The sequence below is a fragment of the Macaca fascicularis genome, chromosome 15 (genome assembly GCF_037993035.2).
Source record: "Macaca fascicularis isolate 582-1 chromosome 15, T2T-MFA8v1.1".
Taxonomy (NCBI): domain Eukaryota; kingdom Metazoa; phylum Chordata; class Mammalia; order Primates; family Cercopithecidae; genus Macaca; species Macaca fascicularis.
The window spans coordinates 44,900,419-44,919,607 of NC_088389.1; the positions used below are offsets into that span (position 1 = coordinate 44,900,419).

General features: G+C 38.6%; 1 protein-coding gene across 3 annotated transcripts in view; it reads left to right on the plus strand.

Annotated features, from left to right (window-relative positions):
* FKBP15 (FKBP prolyl isomerase family member 15) overlaps positions 1-19,189 on the plus strand; it is a 55,280-nt gene that overhangs the window by 25,130 nt on the left and 10,961 nt on the right. For all 3 annotated transcript variants that reach the window (XR_012424459.1, XM_005581033.4, XM_074016790.1), the window contains exons 10-21: positions 1,541-1,683; positions 2,162-2,219; positions 5,117-5,224; positions 7,089-7,191; positions 7,681-7,787; positions 9,211-9,325; positions 10,773-10,882; positions 11,178-11,285; positions 11,734-11,828; positions 12,695-12,797; positions 16,802-16,973; positions 18,917-19,053. Coding sequence is in view for 2 of the 3 variants with exons in the window: in XM_005581033.4 (XP_005581090.3) it covers positions 1,541-1,683; positions 2,162-2,219; positions 5,117-5,224; positions 7,089-7,191; positions 7,681-7,787; positions 9,211-9,325; positions 10,773-10,882; positions 11,178-11,285; positions 11,734-11,828; positions 12,695-12,797; positions 16,802-16,973; positions 18,917-19,053 (1,359 nt within the window). In the remaining variant the exon portion in view is untranslated. The remainder of the gene's footprint in view (positions 1-1,540; positions 1,684-2,161; positions 2,220-5,116; positions 5,225-7,088; positions 7,192-7,680; positions 7,788-9,210; positions 9,326-10,772; positions 10,883-11,177; positions 11,286-11,733; positions 11,829-12,694; positions 12,798-16,801; positions 16,974-18,916; positions 19,054-19,189) is intronic.

Consider the following 19,189-nt stretch of genomic DNA (forward strand, 5'->3'; position numbering starts at 1 on the left):
ATGTACATATATGTGTATACACACACACGTAATACACACATATATGCTCATATATTCATAGAAAATTCCTGGAAGCTTTAAAAGAAATCATTAAAAGTGATTTTTTTTTCTGTAGAGTGGAAATGGAGTTCAGAAAGTTTTACTTTTTGTCACTGTACGTTTTGTACCATGTGAAAAACTTAACATGAATATATATAGTTTCTGTGCAATAAATTGTGCTTAGTCAACTTAATACTACCTGTTCCCTGCCCCCAAATGATCCTGTTTGCTTTATACTGTTTGTTAGATTCAAATGTGATAGGGTTTGTTACTGTAAACTCTAAAATACAATACAAATAGGGAATATTATGGTCATCTTCTTTGTGGCTGTTACACCTGCCACAGAGAAAGGATGTGCTTCCCTTCTCAGTGATGCTTTCCTAACCGTTCCTAACTGGACACTTTCATCCTTCTGGGCTGCTCTAGCCCTCTTTCAATGACATGTGACCTGCTGCCTTTTTTCTTTATTACAACTTTTATATTCTCTGTCAATTTTCCTTTGAGTTTGAAAAATCATGGCTGGTGATAGGTAACAAACCAATTTGAGTTTATCATGACTGGCACATGAAACAAAAAATTTTCTGTTTTACCAATAATCAAACAATGACAAATTGACCTGCATATCAAATTCACAAGGCTGGTAGAGAATGATACCCCGTGTGGCAAGTGTTCAGAAAGATTTATACACTACTGTGGTGTATAAACTAGTTCACTCTTTCTGAAGGGAAATTTAATAGTATCTATTAACCCATTTATGCTGGAGGTTGCAAAATTTTGGGGAAAAATCAGACCTTGGTGATGACCTTGAGCAGTAGGATATAAATTACTCCCACAAGCTTAACGTTCCAATAAGGGACCACTTGGCATAAATGGGTTAAAAGCTTTCAAAATGAGCATCCCTTTTATCCAACAATTTTAACTAATTTATAGTTTGGAAATATTTAACTAAAATTTAACTAATTTATAGTTTGGAAATATTTAAGATTATGTACAAAAATACAGATACAAAGCTATTCATGGAAGCATTGTTTATGATAGAAATAAGCTGAATGTCTAACAGTGAGGAATTGGTGAAATATACTTTGTAATAGAATATGTATTTATGACTTTAGTTCCTAAAATCCTTTGGAGACTTTTTCCTATAGATCATAGCAGTGAAGGGCTGACCCTTGAAGTTAAATATACTCTTCAGTAGTTAAAAATAATATTGCAAATTAATATTTAATGATATGGAAATAGGTTAATATGTCAGTGAGTGAGCAAAACAGGTTACAAAACAGCATGGCCCATTTTTGTAAAAGCTGTATACAGAGACAGATAATATAATGGTAGTTGGATTGCAGGTGATTACTACCTTTGTCTTTTTGGCTGAGCTACATTTTCTGATTTGCCTGCAGTGAACAGGTAATGGCTTGTGTAATGAAAAATAAGTAAAATGAAAGGAGGGTGAAAGGGGAAGGGTATTTGTCGCCTATTCCACCTGCGATGACTCTTTCTCTAGGTGAAGTTTGCCAGAGATTCTGGCTCTGATGGGCACAGTGTTAGTTCCCGGGATTCTGCAGCCCCGTCTCCCATCCCTGGTGCTGATAACCTCTCTGCTGATCCTGTTGTGTCACCACCCACATCAATACCTTTCAAATCAGGGTAAGATACTCCAATTGTATGAAGCTCTTTTATGGCTCATAAAAATGATTCTTAGAGGGGTTCAGAAATAGAGATATAGTTAAAAACTAAAATAATTTTAAATAACTGGAAAGAATGGGATCAGGGAAATGGGGAAAATACTTGCATCAGATTTTTCTGACAAAAGTTTAATATTCATAGGCCTCAAAAGCACTAACTCAGAAGAATACTTACAAAATTCTGGAAGAAAACTAAGCAGAGGGCATAAATACAAAATTATATAGTCATGGAAAAAATGTAAATAATAAACATTTGGATGGAAAGTTGTTCAACTTTACTAGCATTCAAAGATTATGCAAACTAAAGAAGAGTTAAAATTCTGTTTTACAGTCATTAAATTGGCACACATTTAAAAAAACAATTTGCTTATCCAATATAGTTTGGACTTGTGATTCTGGATTTTGTTTTCAATCTTGGAATATGGTCTGTTTGCTTTCAGGGAGCCAGCTCTTCGTACCAAATCTAACTCCCTCAGTGAACAACTTGCAATAAATACAGTAAGTATAAGAGTCTTGGCCAGGCATGGTGGTTATCACCTGTAATCCTAACACTTTGCGAAGCTGAGGCAGGAGGATCACTTCAGCGCAGGAGTTCAAGACCAGCCTAGGCAACATAGTGAGACCCTGTCTCTCCCTTAAAAAAAAAAAAAGAGTTTTTCTCCCTCACCCCTAGTGTGCTGAGGTTTTATGTGCTTAGGATATGGTAGGTTAGAGAAAAAAAAAGTTAAGAGGCTAAAATGTTTCTAGGCTAAATCAATGGTTACTTTGTTCATTTCCCCTTACTTGGGAGTCAGTGTAAGTTAGCCTCAGCTTCTGCATAGAGATTCAAATCTTGATTCTTATAAGCATGTGGCCTTGAGAAAATTGTCTAACTTCTGTGATCCTCAGCTTCTTCATTAGTTAAAAGGAATTCATTCTCATAGCCCCTTTTTACAGTTTTTGTGAGGATTAGAGATAATTTGTAAAGTGCTGAGCTCAGAGCCTTCGTTTAGTGTGTCTTTAATAAGTGGTCACCGTGATTATTATCAGGAGACTGATGTTCAACTGGGGGAGGAGCCTCTCTCAGTTAAAGTGCTCTTCAATTTTAGAAATATTATTTATTCCGAGGATTGTGTTAGTGGTTAATCCTAGGCACTCTCTTCTACTTGCTTTCTGTGACCTTGAACAATTTAGCTTCTCTAAGCTTCATGTTTAAATCCTCATCTGTAAAATGGAGATGTTGCCTATCTCAAACAGATTTTTATGACTTTTAAATAAAATAATGCCTATGGAGTTTTTAGTATTGTGTCTGGCATATTGTAAGCACTCAGTAAACATTAGCTCTTGTTATTATCATAAATGTTGCTAACATCACATATCTTTATACTTTCATTCTCACAGAGGAGCTCTGTACTAATTCACCAGCTGATTGACTTTGAGCAGGACAGTGAGCCTCTGTGTTTCCCCAGTTGTAAGATGAAAGTGCCAGCATGCTGTTTTAGTAAAATCTGGATTTGAATGCGTTTAAGAAGGATGCATATGGTAGTTTGCTGCTGGCCTGCCTGGTCTGTGAAGGCTTCTGAGTTTGCTGCCTGTGGACCAGACAGTGGCTGAGGCACTTCAAATTCTAAAGCCCTGTGGCCTTCACCTACTGCACTGGGAAACAGAATAGGTGTATGGAGTGAAATTGGTGCTAGCATCTCTCCAACCCTAGTTTACTTGTTTATATTCAATCCAACAGAATTATTAAGCAAATAATTGTTTCGAAGTGATCTCCTAAACCCAGAAGGTTAAATCAAAGAATCAGAGGAAAATTGAAGAATAATTATTATCTCAGATCTTTGAACAGTCACCAAAATGGTCCAATATTGGTTCCATTGTACTCTGTAGTCATAACAACTCTTGTTACCTATTTCTAAGCTATAGTAACTTCTAGCAGACTAATGGCCTCCAGCTATTTTTTTCTTTTCTTTTTTTAAACAAGTTTGTTTTTTTAATGGAGGCAAAATCTACATAACATGAAATTAACCACCTTTCTTTTTCTTTTTCTTTTCCATTTAAGTTTTTATCTTTGTTTTGAATAGGTAATTACATTTATATGGCACAGTTATCAAAACAATATAACAAGATCTACATTGTGAGGACTCACTTCTATTCCTGTCCTTATCTACCCTATTCCATCTCACACCCCTTAGGTAACTGCTTTTATTAGTTTCTTATATATTCTTTCAGTGTTTCTTTATGCAGGTGCACGCAAATAGGAATGTATATTTTATTCCTCCCTCCTTTCACACACACAAAGTAGCATACTCTGTATGTAATGCACCTTGCCTTTTCCATATAACTATATTATATAAAAAATGCAAAATCTTTTCATGTTGGTGTATAGAGAGCGTCCTCATTTTAATCTGTAGATCACAATATTCCATTGTGTGCATAGGGTTTATATAACTAGTCCTTTCCTGATGTATCCAACTTTTTTTGGATACATCATCAGTTAAGAAAAAATAAGCACACACTCCCAGTATATGTTTATTGACAAATTATGTACATAAAGTACCATCAGTCCCTGTAAGCAAACTCAATGTCTTACACTGGTAGCTTAAAAATATTAAAAATGCAGCCTGGGCAACATGGCGAAGCCCTTTCTCGACCAAAAATACAAAAAATTAGCGCCTGTGGTCCCAGCTACTTGGGAGGCCGGGGTGGGAGGACCTCTTAAATCTGGGAAATGGAAGTTGCAGTGAGCTGAGATCACGCCACTGCACTCCAACCTGGGTGATAGAGACCCCATCTCAAAAAAAAAAAAAAAAGTAATCTTAATAAAAATGGAGGTTATGATCATTTCCTTCTACACCCAATAGCTCATGTTGTGCACCTTCAGGTGTACTTACTTGCCATTCTGAAATTTTGGACCAGTTAATGGAAGCTTCTAGCACAGGGTCTAGTGTGTAGTTAATGCTAAGTCATAGTTAAATTAACCTGAAGTTAAAACAAAGAGCTCCTGTTTCCTTTTCTTCACAGATCTCTTCTGAATATCTATCTACTGAATTGCTTCAGGCTTTTGAGTGAGGGTACTGTCATCTAAAATGCCTCCCTCTCTTAACATCTCTATGTTAGTTTTTCATCTGTAAAATGAGACTAATTATGCCTGCTGGGGAGACTTGATCGAATACGTGTGAAACTACTTTGTCCATTCCAAAGATACAGGGAATTATTTTTAATACTTTTAATTGTGATCCATGTATGCTTCTATGCAAGAAATCTTTGATTCTCATTTTCTAGAGGATATGTTTTTAAATAGATATGGTAGGGGGATTTGTTGAAGGATTTTATACAAAAACCAAAGGGATAGAGCTGCCTGAAGGTGATAAGCCTTGATCACAGTGATTTTTGTGACTTTCCTCTCTTTGTAGAGTCCCGATGCAGTCAAAGCCAAGTTGATCTCTCGGATGGCTAAAATGGGCCAGCCCATGCTGCCCATCCTTCCACCACAGCTGGATTCCAATGATTCAGAAATCGAAGTATGTCCCCCTGGCTGTATTAGAATGAATAGTAGAGATGTCGCCATCATCTTTCTTTTTATTTGGTTGGAGTGATTATGTTTTCTGCCTCTAAGGCAGAATCATTATTTAGACGGCTAATATGCAAAATGATACAGATTGGTATTGGTACATGTGTTTCTACTGTGATTAGTACTTCCCCTGAGAGATGGAAGCAATTTTGTAGATCTTTTACAAGAACCGGGCAGTTTTCAGTGGTTAATTTAGCCTTCTTTACTAGAATCTCTGTGTTACAAGAGATCACTCTCTGGACAGCATGATGCCCAGTTCATAGCAAATGCTCTATTCATATGTGTTGAGCGAATGTTTAGATTATTTTGGGAAAGGTTGGTCTTCTCACTGATGTTGCCTATCACTAAAGCTCCAATTAGTATGTCTTTTGACTTTGTATATGGTATTTTTGTGTTTGTTTTCTATTTAGAAGTTCAAGAATTTTATTGAATTCAAATGTGTCAACTTTCTCCCCTTGTTATTTGCTTTTAACATGCTTAGAAAGCCTCCCCACTTTCAGATTATAAATATCACATGTATTTTTAAAGATATTTATCAATATTTTATACTTAGATCTAAATTTTTAATCCATTTGGAATTTGGTGTTCCAAATTGATTTTTAGTATTCTTTTACTTTGATAGAAAACAAGGAAAGGGTGATGGTCTTGAAAAAATTTTTTCTGGAATATACTTTATATTTTACATTTTTGTTTTATTCTTGGAAAAGCTCTACATAGATTTAACATCTTAAAGGAAGATAGGATTTCTGAGGCCTACTGTTATAGGATTAATTTTTTTGTGGTCTGGAAATGCAATTTAAATAAGAATATTTTTATTAAAAATTTTGTATGTTTTTATTCATTTTAGAATACTTTAAAATTATAGAAAAGAAACATATTGAACAAAAAGGGCATTCATCTTTATATATTGCTTTGTAACCTGATTTTTAAACTTAATGTTATATCATAAACATTTACGTTAACATAAATGATTTAAGTAAATAAAGTGGTTTAAAGGAAACCCAGTGTTCTATTATATCATTTTATTATATTCCTTTCACTCTGTTGTTAGACATTTAGGTTTGTTAAGAGCTGCAGAAATCTAAAACTGGGATGTTTTTCTAGAAGAGAATATAAGGGGACAAGGGGAAGTTCTAAAGTAAAAGAATGTCTAAAACTTTGGTCCTTGAACTATAGCATAGCAGATTACAGTCAATATTGTGCCTCAAGATTTTCTGTTTCTTATATGAAGCAGGAGGATGTAGAATAACTTTGTTTAGAGTTATAGCTTTGATTTTATGAAACGAAAGATTGTTGGAAAAAACATCCTAAAACTATATTATCTAAATATAGCATGTTAATCAGGTGCAGTGAATCCTGCATTATCCGATTTTCATTGAGTACCTTGAGGCCTATGGAGATGATTTGTCAGAAGGGAAGAGGCTGGATTATTTCTTGCAAAAGACCACTTTTTTTGTAGGAATAGATTATATTTGTCTTAAGGTAGCTACTGGTTTGGAAAATGATATATTCTGAAGAGTGGTTAGTTTAGCTGCTTCAGACAATAGAACATCAATTTCTTAGAATATTTGTGGAAATGAACTATATTTACTTATTCAATATGATTTACAGGGAGAAGGACTCTTACTTTATTGCATAGCAGAGCGCTTTTTCTCCACAACCCACACCCTCAACTCATGGCCTTCCGCTTACCTTTCCTTCCTCTTCTTTGCCTAGAAATCCTGTGTTGGAAGCAGGTTTAGGGCAGACAGTCAGCCTTAGTCTTCAATGAGAGACCCCATACAGAGTAACTCAAACACTCGTTCCTGTTTCAGGATGTGAACGCTCTGCGAGGAGGTGGGCAGCCTGTGGTGACTCCGTCCGTCCAGCCCTCTCTTCAACCAGCCCATCCAGTGTTACCACAGATGACCTCACAGGGTAAGGAACCTCTCTGAGGCTCTGTGGCCTTGAACTGGGTCAGCACAAAAATTATCATCACTGTTCCTTAAACTGTTAGGCTGCATTGTTTCAGTACTGAGGACTAAAGTGTAAATGTAAGAGTGGGACACTTGTCAGTTTGTCCCTGGGTAAGACATTTTCACACCCAGAGAGGGACCTGGCTGCTGGTTGTGACTTCTGCTGTGTTGCACTCTCAGTTTTGGGTATCTGCACTCAGCTATTGAGACATCTCCCTGGGTGTGTTCTGTACTTCCTGTCGGATGGGATCCTAGGGCTGAGTCAGAAGCACATGAGAGCACCCAGTTTCCTTCCACTGGCTCATTCCTGAGATTGCAGTAGAGCTGAGTGTAGGGAGACTAGGCAAGGAAAATAGTTGAGTCTGAAGCATGATGGTATGTAAGGTGCTAGTCCAGACTCACACCAAGAAGCAAGGGTGGATAACGGTGGAAACGTCTCCCTTTATCTTAGCACCTCAGGCATCTGTTTCTGGGCTCCAGGCACCTTCTACTGCCTTAATGCAAGTTGCATCTCTCGATTCCCACTCAGCTGTATCTGGAAATGCCCAATCCTTTCAGGTAACGTTTTGTAACCGTATTAATTATATCCTATAATTTGCCATGGTTCTAGTCAGTCTTTTCTTTTTCGTGTACATTTCATATGGTAGCAGTTCCCCAAAGTCATAGTTTGTAATTGTTTTCCCTTCCTTGGTTACCACTTTCTCATCTCTAAACCAGGCAAAGGATTACCTACGTTCCAGTGTCATAAAGATTAAATGCAAGAACAAGTAGAGCCCCTAGTACAACGTAGTAAAGGTCCAATCAATGTTTGTTTCCTTTTCTTTCCACACATATCCAGTTGAAGGGTGTATATTCACGTTCTTCTGTATTTTCTACCAAAAGTTGGCAGGCTAACATTCTGCAGTAAATTCAGCAGAATGATATGATTTAAAAGTGGAACCGCATGGAAAATGTAACTGGATTTTGCTATCTAGTAAACTTTTCTTAAAGAAGGCTTTTTTCCTGTTATCCACAGAAGACAATGGCAGCAGCCTGTTTGCCAGGGGCAGACCCTTTCTTCTGCCTCAACACACTTAGTGGATAGACATATTGTCACTGATAACAGCGGCTCACTCCTTGGTGATGCTTAATGGAGGTGTGGGAGTAATGGTAGCTAGGCTATGCCTCATTAAGATGGGGAGTCTCGAAACTGGAAAAAGTCCCACTGTTGCCCTCTTTCTCCCCATCCCTCCTCTCCTCCATGGACAATTACTATCCTGTAGACTAAGAATTTTTTTTAAGTGGATGGGTAGTTATATCTATCCCTGGAAATGAGCTAGACTTCCTTATTTCAAGGAAGAGTAACCATCCTCATTAAAATAAAAGCTGCTGTTTATTGAGCGCTTACTGTCAGGCCTGTAACTTACCAGCTTTTCAGAACATTACCTATCTCACTTCATTTAGTACATACAACAGCCCTATGAAGTGATATTATTATCTTCCTCTTACAATTGAGGTGACCGAGGTTCAGAGGAACATGAGAGCTCTTGGTCTTGCAGATTAGCTTCAGAATCTTGCAGGGGAGAGGCATCCTTGGAAATTGGCAGATTTGGTTTGGAATCTCAGTGAGCACTTCTTCCTTGAACTCAGTGGAAGCTAAGCAGAGTTTATTAATCTAAAAACTTCTTAGACAATAGACCTGATAGTGGGGAATGAATCCCTACTTAGTTAAATCATCTCACCAGATGACTGGGTAGTGACCCAAGATACACTTTCTTTAGTTTCTGGGTAGGATTTTAGTGACTGGTTTCCCCTGGGTTACATAGATAACTCTCCTGCTGTAGTCCTTACTCACTACCAAACCCAGATCTCACCCATCTCTAGCTTCAGTAAGTTTGAGTCTCCTCCCAGCTCATCCACTTTATTCCACCAAAGAAAAATGTGAACAAAAAAGAAAGACATGAACGTTTTATCAAGCAGCGGTAACTCGTCAGTTTCTCAGCCCTATGCAGGTATGCAAGCCTACGCTTATCCCCAGGCATCTGCTGTCACCTCCCAGCTGCAGCCCGTTCGGCCTTTGTACCCAGCACCGCTTTCTCAGCCTCCCCATTTCCAAGGTAGGAAGTGAATCCCTCAGTTTCTCATCTTCGCTCTTGCTGTGCTTTCCCTCTTCTTGCTCCTCTTTCATTTTTACTCCAACAGCTCTCTACTCATTGTTTCTTCTCTTTTTTAACAGCTTTGTTGAGATATAATATGTATTCCATACATTCATTCATTTTAAATATACAATTCAAAAGTTTTTTAGTAAATTTGCGGAGTTGTGCATTCATCACTACAATTCTATTTTAGAACATTTCCATCATTCCCCAGTGTTTCCTTGCGTCCGCATTCTGTATTTTGTTCCTTGGATATTCTCCCCTGGCCCTTTTAATTCTTCTGTTAGAATAGCTAGAGTTTAGAGAAAATAGTAAAAGAGCAAAACATTGGAGGAAATTGGGAGAAAGTTGAATACTATAGGTGTTTAGTATCTCTAATGAAAGCTACTCTGTTAAAATTTTTTAATTATGAAAATAAGAGACTTTTATAAAAAAGTCAAGCAGTACAAAAGGGTGTAAAGTGAAAAGTTACTGTCCTTCCTATCCATAAACCCCCTGGCCTTGGAAAACTGTTGTTAACAGTTACTTGGGTAACTTCTCAGATATTTTTGTATGCATGTACAAGTATGAATATCTAATGTAAAAAAGCAAACCAAGATAAAGTATAAACTGCTATGATGGAATCCTGCCTTGTTCTGCTGTTTGTCTTCTGTTTAGTAATCAGTTTTGGTATTAGGACAGTGGTAGGAAAAAGCCAGTATGTCCTGCAACGTAATTTGTGGTTCTGGACTGGTCAGGATTTCCTGGATGTAGCCTTTATCTGGAAGCTCTGTCCTTCTCCATCTGGGATATGCTTTTTCATCCATCAAAACTGTCATCTCCCTCTGTGAAGCCTTGCCTGACTATTCTCTGTCCCTCTTTCCTCTCTTCCCACAAACACAACTATGTATGCATGTCAGCAAAGAGTTAATCGTGCTTTTCTTTGTGCTACTTTTATACCTAGTATATGGTTCATTGTTTTGCACTTAATACACTCTCTTGTAATGATTTTTTTACATGTCAGTCTCCCAACCAGACTAAGAGCTCACCAAGGGCAGAATCTGTGTTTTGTTTACTGCTGTATTCCTTGTACCTGGTACAATGCCTGGCATGCAGTGGGATGAACGGGAAAGCAATCTGAGCTGCCAGTGCTATGGCAGTGCAAAGTGGGCATATTTGTGCCCTTGGACCAGATGTAGCCCTTGATGCGTTTTGCATGAACACAGCTTAGATATTGTTTACTTTGAAGCCCTTTTGCCTCTACTCTCTCTTGTATATCTTCTGACAGGGTGAAGTCACCTATAGGCTTTCCTAGTGTATGGAAGTATTAATTTCTTTCTTTCCTCTACTGGAAGAGCTACTGGCTTTTCTTCATACAGTTTCCTCTGCTCCAGTTTCATAAGTTTCTTTTTGGCTTATATCTGTTTAGGATCAGGTGATATGGCTTCATTTCTCATGACTGAAGCCCGGCAGCATAACACTGAAATTCGAATGGCAGTCAGCAAAGTGGCTGATAAAATGGATCATCTCATGACTAAGGTGACTGAGTCAGGGTTGGGGCCATGTTGAAAGTGGGGATGTAAACAGGGAGCAGCCAGAGCTATAGGTAAACTCTTCTTTGGTTTCCTGTATTGGTAGTAGTTAGAGGTTATATCACTTACAAGGACAGTTATAATTATGTTGGGATCCAGTTACTTGCAGAGAACTCTAACTTACAGTTAGAGATTGTCTCAGGAACTCATTAACCCCCTTAACAACGGGGTCAAATCTTGGGTAAATTGTATTTCTTCGTTTTATAATTTCTCACAAGGTCTTTCTGGTATCCCTTTTGTAGGTTGAAGAGTTACAGAAACATAGTGCTGGCAATTCCATGCTTATTCCTAGCATGTCAGTTACAATGGAAACAAGCATGATTATGAGCAACATACAGCGAATCATTCAGGTGAGGGTGATTAAGAACAGACCACTCAGGCTGAAGGTCTTACCCTGCTGTCTTCCCAGAGGTACTACCCTTTAACACCTCCACCCCAGAAATAGCCTGTGATAAATGCTACACTGGGTTAGACAATTCTAGAAAATCCATTATGGCTTAATTCCGTCCAAGTGACTTATCACTATATATTCTGAAGGAAACATTGCTTTTTTGACCATACTTCAGAATTTCACTCCTTTTTTTTTTAGCCATTTATTCACTCAATCCATTGGACCTAGTGATTTGTATCCGTCAGGTATAATCTGATGTGTTGTTTTAACATACATGTAGACATAAGTTCTGGTGTTTTGTCTCAAAATATGTTAACAATGTCACCTGTCAGTTCAAGTTGATTCTCTTCTATCTGGCACTTTTCTCTTAAGACACTTAAATTGTACGTCATATATTTTGAATTTAGGAAAATGAAAGATTGAAGCAAGAAATCCTTGAAAAGAGCAATCGGATAGAAGAACAGAATGACAAGATTAGTGAACTAATTGAACGAAATCAGAGGTAATGACAGGTACGGGGCCTGGCTAGGATGAACAAAAGGGTTTATTGTGTATATGCCCAGCTTAAGAACACGTATTTGTTTAGGGCAGTACGTATGTATTTCTGCCATTTCTGTTTCCTGCCTGTCATGTGAATTATTGCCTGTTTTCTGAGAGGCATTGCAGTAGAAGGAGCTTAGTAGGCTGTGATGTAGGGCAGACCTGTGTTTGATTCCTGCTCTGACCCTCATTCATTTTGTGGCTCTGGGCATGTTATTGATTCCTGCTGGCCCTAGTTTCTTTATCTTTAAAACTGGTACTATTTATTACTTACAGAACTCTGGTGTCAACTCTTCTCTCTTCTGTGTGGGTTAACTCGGTTTTATCCACCAGAACTCAGACAAAACTTCACTGATTCCCATATAAAACCTAAGGATTTTGTATTTTTTGTAGATACTTCTGAAGATTTGGAGGGATGTGTGGGGAGGGTGAATGGAACACATCACAACACAGCATTTCACTTAAAAAAAAATCATTCTCCCATATTTCTCTTCTCTGCTGTCTCTTGTCTCCCACATGACAGAGCTGGGGGAGTGGCTTTCTCTTCTTCCCTCTTTCTTATAGCCTCTTTACTCCTGTCTCTTCCTCCTCATTCCCATTATCACACACCCTTCACGTTATTGTCCTCTCCATTATTCAGGGTAGTTCACTGCTGGCCCAGATTCCTGCTTCCAACCTGATTTCTTTAGATCCCAGTACTTCAGATCTAAGGAAAAGAAAATGCTTTCAGATAGCTTTTGATGAGCAGCAATGTTATGAGGACAGAATGGGCATTGGATTGTGCTCAGTGCTTGATAAGTGTTTTCTTTTTCCCTATTTCTTTCACAGGTATGTTGAGCAGAGTAACCTGATGATGGAGAAGAGGAACAACTCACTTCAGACAGCCACAGAAAACACACAGGCAAGAGTATTGCATGCTGAACAAGAGAAGGTAAAGCAACTGGGGAGAGAAAAGCCCAGGTCAGGATGGGTGGAGCTAAGGAATGTCCCATGTACGTACTCACTAGTCAGCTTTCCAACAGAATTTTTGCCATCACTGCAAAAAGAACTAGAAATCTCCCAGCAGGTTTTCATGTATCCATCATCTACATTTCTGTTTTATAATATACTTCGCAGTAAGGTGACTCAAAAATAATCACTGATCTTAGTAATTTGATTAGGTAAGAATTACACAGCTTATTAGAAACTAAATTTATTCTGTTGACAAAATCCAACAGAAATTTTCCATTATGCCAGATAACAGATGTTTAGGTTCTTTTTAGAGGAATTCAAGATTGTTTGCTCCTTCATCTGTGTTTGCCAAAGCATTTTAAAGTACTACTATTTGACTTCAATCCTTTCAAAACTAGGAATTTTGACCTGTTCCTGCAGTAGCAGTAAGGAAGACCAGTGGGTCTTGGGTTGGGATCTGCTGATTCTGAAACTCACTTCCCCCGTTGCTCCAGTGATGTTCTTTATCCTGAATGGATTCCTTCTTGTTTGGGCTACCACTCATCAGCTAGGAGATCCTGACTTTTTCATCTGCTGTCTTTCTTCTCAGAGGTTTAGAAATCGTTTATATTTTATATTAGTGTTTTCCTTGATGAAAACTTAGATTGAACACACTTGTAACTTGTGGAGTTTACTCACTTTCTCATATTCTGGTAATGAGGATTCCTTACTATGTCTTACGCTAATCTTTGTCTTCTCTTAGCCATAGAATCCAGGCAAGTAATGTGTGACCTCTTTTTCTCAGATAAGCAGTGCCTTATCCTGCACAGCCCTGTCCAGTGCTGACCCTGTTCTGTTCCCATTACTTTATACCATTTCTTATTTATGTGACTGACGACTCCTAATGCCTAGGTGAAGATCAGCAGCCTTTGACATTGTTATCATTAGGTAGTGCTGAAGTCACTTAACCGCTCCCCACCCACTAAATACACTTTTTACTATTTCTCCTTCCTCTACTTTTGTTTCTTCTCTTCCTTTCCTTTACTCCTTTTGTTTGCTTGTTTGTTTTTTCTTTAGGCCTATACAGGGCATCTAAATATATTATTTGGCCTCACTGTTACTATTCAGGGCTAAAATGATAACTGTAACTTGTTGCAGATCAGTGGTCCGCAAGCACTGGCTGCCTCAGACTCACTTGGGGTGCTTGATTAAAACTAGATATTCTTAAATCCCGAACCTCCAGAGATTCTAATTTAGTATATCTAGCTGGGATCTGAATCTGAACTTTTAAAAAGATCCTATAGATTCCAGGTGTAGGAATTACTGCTCTTGTCAGTGATTTCTTTTGTCATAATCTCTGGAGGGGCAGCATTTTTAAGAAGTTCAGCATGTGATTCTCATGTTGAGAAGCACTGTTTTGTGTGTGTATGTGTTCCAATAAAACTGTATTTACAAAAATAATAGGTCAGTTTGGCTCATAGGTCATAGTTTGCCAGCCCCTGAATTAGCTCAGTGATCTATCCAAATGTTTTCGTGTTGATAAACCCCAGAGATGTCTGATACCATGCATTGAGCCCAGTAGATGCTCTGTTTATAATAGCAAAACAGTAGAAGTAATAACAATAGTAATCATAGCTAGTATCTGCCACAACCCACTGTGTTATAGATACCATGCTTCACACAAATTTTTGAGGGAATCTCATGATAAATGTGACTGGGATGCCAAATACCATATGTTTTAATTGATCATCTTTATTTCAGTGAAACTTTTTGAGCCCTGACTCTCCCCTCTTTTTCTTTTGATCCACTTCTCACTTAACAGTTTTCCTGTGATCTCTCCTTTTAAAGGGAGATGGGCAAGGTCCTTTTGTCCCTGGAGGCAATTTTCTGCCTTCAGACACAGCTCAGAAAGGTATGGTTAAGGGCTCAATGAATATTTGGTGAATGAAATTATTTTTCATTGTGATATAGTACCACAAAAAATCGTGGAATAATGGCTAAAACTGGAAGAGCTATTAGAGGTCGCCTTTTTAGTTTAACCTTTTTATTTTAGAGGGACAAACCAAGACTCAGAAATGAAAGAGTAAAAGACCTGCATAGGACCCCATTTCCATTCAGCTATATTTCTTTTCCTGTGTCAAATTACTATCTCTCTTGAGTACTGTTTTCCTGCTTTTACCTTGCAAGCTTTATTCACTGTTTTTCTGAACTCTTGGTTCTTCCTGTCATTGCTTTCTTTTTCTCACTCTCCATGTCAGCAGTAGAATTTGATCCACGGTAGGAACCAGGGAGCCATCCCATCCACTGTGTAGATTTTTTTGTGTTTTCCCTTCTCACTTGATTATACCCTAACCTTAAAAAGAAATTATAAATACACCTATGCACACACACACACATATACACACACATACACATTTTTTTCTGATCATAAAAGTTGCATCTGTTCAGTCTGGAAAATTTACAAATACAGATAAGCAAACATAAAATATAAATCCTTCCACTCAAAAATAATGATATCCATTCCCTTATTTTCTGTGTACATGTGCATTTGGGGGATAGCATTAATTTTTATGCTTCTGATAGGCCTTTCTAGCTAAAGACCTGAGATAAAAAGAGCTTTTGGGTGATTTTCCACTCTGCTTAACCTTTAGCAAGAGAGTGACCCTCCATTTCATTGGCGTGCCTTTGGAATTTGTCCCTTCCAGTGTTTTAGCTGCTGCAGGTGCTCGTGAGAGAGGTGCATGTTTTGTTATTAGTGAACTCTCTGAGCTATGAATAGATGCAAAGCTCTCTGAGCTCTGAGTTAGTTTTGTTTTCATTAGGCCATTTGAAGCAGGACAGTGAGTAGATGAAAGCCACTCCTATATCTAGAAGTTCTAGATTTCATTGTCATCTGTGTTTAGGAGGTGAAAACCTAAGCCTACTGAATAGCAAAAATAAATATCTTAAAGCTTAGTCTAAAGGTTACATATACTCTCAGATACTCATTTATAGCCTATTTATTTTTATTTATTTTTTAAAGTGAAAGCAAGTTTATTAAGTAAAGGAATAAAAGAATGGTTACCCCATAGGCAGAGCACCGGCATGTTATTTTTATTTTATATACAATTTTATGTTCTTGTTTTACTTATTTATTTATTTATTTTTCTTTTGAGACAGAGTCTTGCTTTGTTGCCCAGGCAGGAGTGTGATCTCAGCTCACTGCAACCTCTGCCTCCTGGGTTCAAGTGATTCTGCTGCCTCAGCCTCTGGAGTAGCTGGGATTACAGGCACCCACCACCACGCCTGGCTAATTTTTGTATTTTTAGTAGAGACCGGGTTTCACCACGTTGCCAGGCTGGTGTCGAATTCCTGACCTCGTGATCTGCCCGTCTTGGCCTCCCAAAGTGCTAGGATTATAGGCGCGAGCCACCGTGCCCGGCCTTTATTTTTGTTTTTTAGGAGAGTCAAAATATCAGATTTTAAATGTAATCTATAAAACTGATAAAGACTTTGGAATAAGGCAAGGAATAAATATATTTAAAACAAGTGGGTACAGTGAACACAATAAGAAGAGACAAATGATAATAAGGAAATAGACAACTGTAAAAATGTATGTAAGGTATAATAGAGCCAGGCATAGTTGCTTGCACCTGTAGTCCCAGCTACTCCAGAGGCTGAGGGGGGAGGATTGCTTGAGCCCAGGAGTTTGAGGCCACAGTGAGCTATGATCATGTCATTGCACTCTAGACTGGATGACTGAGCGAGACCCCATCTCTAAAAAAAAAAAGTTTTTAAGTATACTTGTATAGGTATAATAGTATAGGAGTTGTAATAATAGTAGTAATATAATTGTATAGGAGAGATGGTCCACACCCATAATTTGAATTTGGTTTAATACAAATTGAAGGCAGCCGTAACTCCCTGTTTACTAGTTCAGTCTACATAGAGTTATGTGAGGTTGGTTCATTACTTGCATGAAGAACACCTATGTTTAAAGTGACATCATACTTTGTTATTATTCAGGCCAAGGTGACAGAGGAGTTAGCAGCGGCCACTGCACAAGTCTCTCATCTACAGCTGAAAATGACTGCTCACCAAAAAAAGGAAACAGAGCTGCAGATGCAACTGACAGAAAGCCTGAAGGAGACGGATCTTCTCAGGGGCCAGCTCACCAAAGTGCAGGCAAAGCTCTCAGGTATGTGCTAGGTTGGGGATGCTGGGATTGTTGCCATTTAAACTCAAGGAATTAAGCTGTTTTCTTCCTCTCAATCTTTTTGGCACAATGCTTATGAAGTTTTTGAAGGACTGCACCAAAAATTAAAGGAGACTAGTATAAAATCTACATGATTATTTTACAGAAGGAACAATAAAGAACTGACTATTCATGTGGAATTCATCAGTGCCACAGTTCCCTTTTGTTTGGGGAGGTGTTGGCTTCAAAATCTTTGGTACCTATGATTGGCTTCAAATACCTGGAAGAGTTAATGTGTTGTTCTAACTCATGACTCAGTGGAAGTTTAAAAAAGAGATGCTTCCTGGTGTGGTTTCTTCTTTCCTAGAGGATGGATTGCAGCTCTTCAGCCTGACACTCAAGGCCCCTCCTGCTTGGCTTGTCTCCCATTATATTGTTCAGTTCATCTGGCCCTGACCATACCAGCAAGCCTGCTGGCTGCTCTTCAGCTCATCCTGTAGTTCTTGTCTTGCTTCTTATCCATGCTATTCTCTGGACTTGACATGCCTACCGTTACCAATATTCACCTTCAGTCCTCTTCAAAGTCTGCCTCTTTCAGAAGCTTTCCTAGTTTTCTCTAGAACATTCGATCCTTTAAAAAAAAATCCTTTATCTCTTAGTGCATTATTATAACCCTTATCATAGTTTGATAAGCGTGGTGTTTTGCTTATCTTTGTGAAGTCCTCTCCTCCATATTAGTGTTCAGTGCCTGGCAAGACATGGTGATTGGATAGAAGACTGGTGAAGACCAGCAGGTTAATTAATCTACCGTGGTGTATAGAAACAAATATGGAAGGCAGAGATGGGACTAATGGGCAGAGGGTACCTGGAGCCACAGCAGAGTTGGGTGGAAGCAAAGTTCATTTGCCTAATAGAGAACTAAAAAACAATGATGTCAATGGGTAAGGTGCTACCTTGAAGATACATCCCTTCCCTTTTATTTTTTTCTTAAATTTTTTATATTTTGCAGAGACAGGAGTCTCACTATATTGACCAGGCTGGTTGTGAACTCTTGACCTCAAGCCATCCTTCCGCCCTGTTCCTCCAAAGTCTTGGAATTAACAGGCATGGGCCACTGCTCCCAGCCCATCTCTTGCCTTTTAGAGCATGACTGGGCCCACATGAGGCAAACATGTTAGACAGTCTTAGATTTGAATGTTATTCAGATGTCTCCTGCTCTTGTGGTGCCTTATGACAATTACCTCAAGAGCCATAAGAGTCTCAAAAGTTTCCCAAACAAATTTTATTTATTGCAAAGAGCTTTATTTGAGACGGGATGTTTTGAAAGCAAATTCTTGGTAGAATGCCCCAGCTACCAAGAAAGTTGAGACTATCTTACTCAAGCAGTGAGAAAGAACCCAGACTAATACTAAACAGTGATCGGTCCAGTGTGTTAAGATGGTGGCCAAAATGGAATTGTGGGAGTGATCTGTTTCAAAGGTCATTTCTGACTGCTGGGGACATTTCTTTCCCATTTTGTATGTGGAGAAGGTGACATGTACACACAGAGATGACTTTCTATGGGGTAAATATGGGTTGATGGAGGAGTCAGCTGACAGCTTGACATATCTTATTGCTGGTCAGTGAGGTGATGTTGAAAGAAGTGAGCAGAGGCTGCTTGTGTGGTAGAACTGGGAAATCAAAGCGTGCAACTTTGAAAGAGCCACTGGGGCCAGGCACAGGGGTTCACGCCTGTAATCCTAGCACTCTGGGAGGCTGAGGTGGGAGGATTGCTTGAGCCCAGGAGATGGAGGCTATAGTGAGCCATCATACCACTGCACTCCAGTCTGAGTGATGGAGCAAGACTCTGTCTCCAAAAAATAATTTAAAAAAAGAACTGCTGGGATAACACATAGCCCACTACAGCACTGGTTCTGTAGCCAAGTCTTTCTGCTCCTGTATCCCAGAGCTCCAAGAAACCTCTGAGCAAGCACAGTCCAAATTCAAAAGTGAAAAGCAGAGCCGGAAACAACTGGAACTCAAGGTGACATCCCTGGAGGAGGAACTGACTGACCTTAGAGCTGAGAAGGAGTCCTTGGAAAAGGTAAGCTCTACAACCCAGTTGGCCAGAATTAGCTGTTTAATAAACATGTTAATTTTCCTTTTACAAATTACAATAGTATGTGCTTATTGTAACAAATACAAATAATATAGAAAAGTGTAAAATTAAAAAAAAAATT